The following is a 6,399-nucleotide window of genomic DNA, read 5'->3' as shown; positions in this document are numbered from 1 at the left end:
TGGCCCTGGATACCGGTGGGGATCGGCGTCTAAGGTCCCCAAGGCCTTGGATACCGGTGGGGATCGGCGTCTGAGGTGCCCCTGGCCCTGGATACCGCTGGAGATCGGTGTCTAAGGTCCCCGTGGCCCTGGATACTGGAGGGGATCGGCGTCTAAGGTCCCCGTGGCCTTGGATACTGGTGGGGATCGGCGTCTGAGGTACCCCTGGCCCTGGATACCGCTGGGGATCGGCGTCTAAGGTCCCCGTGGCCCTGGATACTGGTGGGGATCGGCATCTAAGGTACCCGGGGCTCTAGTACCAGTGGTATTGGTTCCACCAGGTCTAGCATGGGAGCTACTCCAAGGGCAGTGCTTCTTCTCAGAGCAGACGTGGTGACTGGGGCGTGTCTCTGGCTGCCTGCCTGTACCTACAGGAGGAAGCAATGGGGTTAGGCTTGGCCCAGCTCCAGCACCAATGCAGTGAATTGCTTGGCATCTGCCCAGGTCTGAGCTCACGGCCTGGCTACGTGGCGGGGAGAGAGGCTGTTTAGAGAACCCCTCGTGGTGGGAATGGACTAGGTTAAAGGCCGAATTCCCAGTGAGTCCTTTCCTGCCCTTGGGGCAGAATAGAGGGGTGGGGTAAGGTGACTTTAAGCTATCTTTGGGCTCCCTGTATTCTGGAGCCTGCCCAGCTCCCAGTGCAACCATGGCAGCCAGTGCATAGCCACAGCCCTGGCCACCCTGCTCACACCCCCTAAGCCAAGAGCGGGGCCCTTGTAGCCCTTACGCCATCCTACATGGTCAGGGAGGCCACATAAGCAGGGGAGTTCTCCGGCTTCCTCCCCACTTCACACTATCAGAGTCCAAGGGCTTTAGTGTGGCCGGGGATAAGGCCCTGGGTCTCTTTCCTGGGACCAGCCTTCCAAGGTAAGAACCAGGGCAGGGTTCTAGTCTCCATTTGCTATCCCCTCGCCTCTTGCTGGCTCTCCAGGGCATTGCCCCCCTTGCACGTGACATGGCTCCATCTCTGCTGAGATCCTCATGCATGTCTCCCCCACTCTCACCTGAGGGGCAGCCCCCAGTCCTATGCTCCCCTGACCCCGGGCTGGCCCCCTTGACTCCAGAACCCTTCCTGCACATGCAGAGAATAGCTGCTCCATTTCCCCACCGTGCTCAAGCCGTTCAGCTGGCTCCCCATTATTTCAGGATCCAGCATTTGTCTGTCCACCGCCTTCTGCTCCTCACAGCCCCAGCCTCTCCTCTGTCTCTGCTGGTGTGAGCGCCTTCTCCCCCGCAACTCCTGCTGCCTGAAGCAGCCTGACTGTCTCCACCCCCCCTTCTTCCCGATCTCCCTTGGAAACCCATCTGCTCCCTGCTGCTGGCACCTCAGTCTCTCTGTCCTTGTACTGCTGGCCAGAGGTTCTGAAGGCTCTGACAACATCTTTGGACCTACCCCCGTGCTGTGTCTAGCTTATGCCATGTGTTGTTCACTGTCTGGTGCTGTTTTGCCCTGCAATGCACCGTGGGATGGAGGCTGTGTGAAAGGCACTGTGAAAATGCAATGTGGCACAGGTCCCGGCTGGGTTATAAATCCATTTTCTTTGCTTCCAGCTGATCCGAACACACTCTTCCGCTCCAACTCCCTGGCCTCCAAATCCATGGAGCAGTTTATGAAGGTGAGTGTGGTGGAGTGTCCCAGTGAATTCTGGGAAAGCAGGTGTTAGCAACTCTGATCTGTGCCATACCTCAGTATGCTAAGAGCCCTCTTCCATCCTCCTCCCTGTGCGGCCTGTGAAATAACACCATGAGAAAAGTGACATGCTGGTCCAAGCACAGAGCTGGAAGCCAGGAACTTCAGATTCCAATTGTGGTGGCCTTGGGCAAACCTCTCTGTGTTCTTGTCTGTGGGATAGGTGGTGGATGCAGGGAGCTGGTTGTCTGCTAATATTGATCTGCCAGGAGTGTGCACTGGCCATGAGAAGAGCCCCAGAAGGGCTAAATTTGGGGGTTTGTCTTCACTAGACTCTTGTGTCTCCAGGTAAATGATTGCCAATGAGTTTGGGGTAGTTAACACCTTTGTGAAAACACCCCACACATTTCATCCCGGCTACAAATGTTTGTTCTTTACCCCAAGGATCACAGTGCTTAATGGGCAACATGTCTCGTGAAGATATACCCTGAGGTGTTTATTAAGGGCTTATCTACACATACAGCTGCACCACTGCAGTGCGTCTGGTGACCATGCTCTCTGCTGAAGGGAGATCAGCATAATAAACCCACCTCTGCCAGGGGCGGGAGAAGCTGTTTTACCCTGAGGCCACCCTCGGAGGGGTGTAGCGTGCTGATCTGTGGTGAGCACTATAGGGGCCAGGATTTCCTGGTGAGGTAACCATCATGCATCAGTTCCCCCCTCTCTGGCAGTGAGAACAAAACTGTTCTCTCCCTCCCCACTGCCATTCACAAAGAGAGCTGTGGCACCCCTTTCAGTGGCATTTACTGCCCTAGCTTCCCCTTCTTCCTGGTGCTGTCTGTGCCCCTGGGATCCCCTTGCAACCAGCTTTCTCCACCAGAGGATGGCAAGCACCGTTCCTTACAGCTCCAAGAGGGGGTGCTGAGAGTGATAGGAGGCTACAACAATCCCCTGGAAGGCAGGTTAGGGTCAAACCTGGGGCTTGTCCCTTGGGTCGCAGAACCTGTAATGAGTGGCACTCTCCAATCGCTCCTCCTCATCTCTCCTCTCTGTATTGTTCATCCTTTCTAAATTAGCTGTTACCACTCAAGAAAGGGATCTTGGAGTCACTGTGGATAGGTCTCTGAAAACAGCCGCTCAATGTGCAGCAGCAGTCAAAAAAGCGAACAGAATGTTGGGCATCATTAAGAAAGGGATAGATAATAAGACAGAAAATATCAGATTGCGTCTATATAAATCCATGGTACACCCACACCTTGAAAGATGTGTGCAATTCTGGTTGCTCCATCTCAACAAAGATATGTTAGAATTGGAAAAGCTGCAGAGAAGAGCAATTAAAATGATTAGGGGTGTGGAACAGCTTCCACCCAATGAAAGAGAAAAAAGTGGGACTGTTCAGCTTAGAAAAGAGACGATGGGGCTGGGGGGAGGATTTGATAGAGGTCTATAAAATCATGGCTGGTGTGGAGAAAGTAAATCAGGAAGTGTTATTTACTCCTTCTCATAACACAAGAACTAGGGGTCACCAAATGAATCTAATAGGCAGCAAGTTTAAAACAAACAAAAGGAAGTGTTACTTCACACAACTCACAGTCAGCCTGTGGAACTCGCTGCCAAAAACGAAGGCCAAAAGTGCAACTGGATTAAAAAAAGAATGACATAAGTTCCTGGACAGATCCATCGATGGCTATTAGCCAAGATGGGCAGGGTGCAACTCCATGCTCCAGGTGTCCCTAAATCTCTGACTGCCAGATGCTGGGACTGGATGACAGGGGGTGGATCACTCGATAATTGCCCTGTTCTGTTCACTCCCTCTGAAGCATCTGGTATGCCATTGCCAGAGACAAAATACTGAGCTAGAAGGACCATTAGTCTGACCCAGTCTGGCCTTTCTTTCTTTCTTTCTTTTTCTTCATCTCCGTTCCTTCCCTTTATCCTCCTCCCATTCCCGAGCTCTTCCTTCCTTCTTGCTTCCCCCATTCTCTCTCACCCCTTCCCACTCCCCTCCATCATTCCTCCATTTTCTGCTGTCTCTGCAGGTGGTTGGGATGCCCTATCTCCATGAGGTCCTGAAGCCGATCATAAACCGGATCTTTGAGGAAAAGAAGTACATCGAGTTGGACCCATGTAAGATTGAGCTGAACCGGACCAGGTGAGTGTGAGAGCAGCGGGGATCCATGCCAGGGCCTGCTGGGATAAATCTGGAGTGACTCCAGTGGCTGCAGCGGAGTGGGTCCATATCCGCATTGCCAGACCTGAGACCAGGATCTGCCCAAAGCACCATCCGTTCAGGGGGAAATGCCTAATGTCACAAACCAAGTTGTTTGCAGATGCTTTTCCATAGCAAGAACTAGCTGCTCAGAGGAAAACCCCAATGCATCCTTCCCCAAACAGTACTGATCTCCCAGGAGAGGCAAACTGCTAAAGGTAAATCTCACACATCTAATTGGGTCTGGTCGAGATGAGGACATTGCCCAGTGAGGTGCCAGCTGGCACTGGAAGCCTTGGGGTGCTGGCAGCATCCTGCCTGGTATAGGACATTCTCTCTTGACTGAGCTGAGTGACTAGATCAAGGCGGCATTCTGAGAAAGCGAGGGGCTAGGGATGCACACGGTCCCTCACTGCAATGCTGGCGATCTCTAGTGTGAGTGCCGCACTCTGAGCAGCCTGATGCCAGTGTGGGCCTGGAGGGAGGGAGGGAGGAGCTTGAGAGCTCCTTCTGGGCTGGGATTTATGTTAGCAGCGAGCCCTCTGCTCCCTGTGCTGAGATGGGAACATGTGGGCTCGGGCTGCGGCGTAGGCCCTCCTTTATCATCTTGCTTCTAGCCTCTCTTGTCCCACACACATTCCCATGGGAGTCCCCCAGGCTGGGGCCTGCCAAGCAGCAGATCCGGCATAGGGATCTATTATTTCAGAAGGTGGAGAAAGCTGCTGGGGGGAGGCTGTTCTAGATTTGATTTTGACAAACAGGGAGGAACTGGTTGAGAATTTGGAAGTGGAAGGCAGCTTGGGTGAAAGTGATCACGAAATGGTAGAGTTCATGATTCTAAGGGTACGTCTATACTTACCTCCGGGTTCGGCGGTAAGCAATCGATCTTCTGGGATTGATTTATCGCGTCTTGTCTAGACACGATAAATCAATCCCGGAAGTGCTCGCCGTCGACGCCGGTACTCCTGCTCCGCGAGAGGAGTACGCGGAGTCGATGGGGAAGCCTGCCTGCCGTGTGTGGACCCGCGGTAAGTACCTTGTAGTTCGAACTAAGGTACTTCGACTTCAGCTACGTTATTCACGTAGCTGAAGTTGCGTATCTTAGTTCGAACTGGGGGGTTAGTGTGGACCAGCCCTAAGGAATGGAGGGAGAACAGCAAAATAAAGACACTGGATTTCAAGAAGGCAGACTAGCAAACTCAGGGAGTTGGTCAGTAAGATCCCATGGGAATCAAGTCTAAGGGGAAAAACAATTGAAGACAGTTGGCAGTTTTTCAAAGAGACATTATTAAGGGCACAAGAGCCAGGGCCGGCTCTAGGTTTTTTGCCGCCCCAAGCGGCGCAAAAAAAAAAAAAAAAAAACCACGCGCCCCCCCCTCCTCTGGACATCAAACAGCGGCCCCTAAAAAGTGGAAACTAGGTCAAATTACAAATGATGAATATAAACAAATAACACAGGTATGTAGAGACAAAATTAGAAAGGCCAAGGCACAAAACGAGATCAAACTAGCTAGAGACATAAAAGGTAACAAGAAAACATTCTACAAATACATTAGAAGCAAGAGGAAGACCAAGGACAGGACAGACCCGTTACTCAATGAGGGTGGGGAAGGGGAACTATAATAGAAAATATGGAAATGGCAGAAGTGCTAAAAGACTTTTTTGTTTCAGTTTTCACCCTGTGCCACTGCCTGACCTCATGCTCTGCCTCTGGAAACTGCTCCTCTACCCTCTTGTGCAGCTGCTTGAAGGCCACCCTCATGAGAGCGGGACACTTCTCCACTGAGCCGATGATGGACTCCATGATGTCACTCAGGTAGCCCTTCAGGAGCTCCTGGCTGCTCTCCCGCACCTGGGCCTCGGACAGGGAGCCCTTGAAGGAAATCCTCCTGGAGAGAAACCCAGAGAAATGCACATTAGCTACCAATCCACGTGAGCCTGTGCTGGGCAGTCTAGCTCTCTCGCACTGTTGCTTTTGTTGGCATACAATCAACATTCCGTATCTTGGCTGGGCTGAAAGGGTCAGATTTAGGTCCATTGCTTTTAAATGGAGGATTTTGCAGACTGGAATATTGATGTGGCTACTGAAGTCAGTGCAGGGGCTCCTGTGCTATTCCACATCAAATGTCACCCCTGGATTTTTTCTCCTTGCAGATTTTTGGATTGACGATGCATAACTCTCAGGTAGGGGGAAGTGGGGGAGGGGATAGTTGAGCATGGGGAAGGCAATTTGCAATGGTGGGATAAGCACATCGGCTGGATGCTTCTGCTAAAAAGCTGATCAGCTGTGAAATAGTGAACAAGTTGACATTTGGGTCACCATTATTAGGTTTCAGTGTTAATGCCAGCTTGGGATGAATGGGGCACTGTGCTGCTGTCTGAGAAATTGGGTCTCAGGCTCCAGACTGAGGAGGGCAGCATTGCGCCAGGTACTCTTGGTTGGAAGGTTTTCCTTGCAACCGTAAGAGCTAGAAACTCACAAATGTGTTTCCAGAGGTGCTGAGTGCTCGCAGCTCGCTCT

General features: G+C 52.0%; 1 protein-coding gene across 1 annotated transcript in view; it reads left to right on the top strand.

Moving 5' to 3' along the window:
* Positions 1-6,399, top strand: part of RASAL1 (RAS protein activator like 1) — a 111,075-nt gene that overhangs the window by 69,444 nt on the left and 35,232 nt on the right. The window contains exons 7-8 of the mRNA XM_029913838.1: positions 1,591-1,655; positions 3,709-3,821. Coding sequence (XP_029769698.1) covers positions 1,591-1,655; positions 3,709-3,821 — 178 coding nt within the window. The remainder of the gene's footprint in view (positions 1-1,590; positions 1,656-3,708; positions 3,822-6,399) is intronic.

The sequence above is a fragment of the Terrapene carolina genome, unplaced genomic scaffold (genome assembly GCF_002925995.2).
Source record: "Terrapene carolina triunguis isolate 2854851 unplaced genomic scaffold, T_m_triunguis-2.0 Scaffold951, whole genome shotgun sequence".
NCBI classification, from domain to species: Eukaryota; Metazoa; Chordata; order Testudines; family Emydidae; genus Terrapene; species Terrapene triunguis.
Note: the sequence above shows the minus strand (reverse complement) of the source record. Positions and strands in the feature narration are given on the sequence as shown.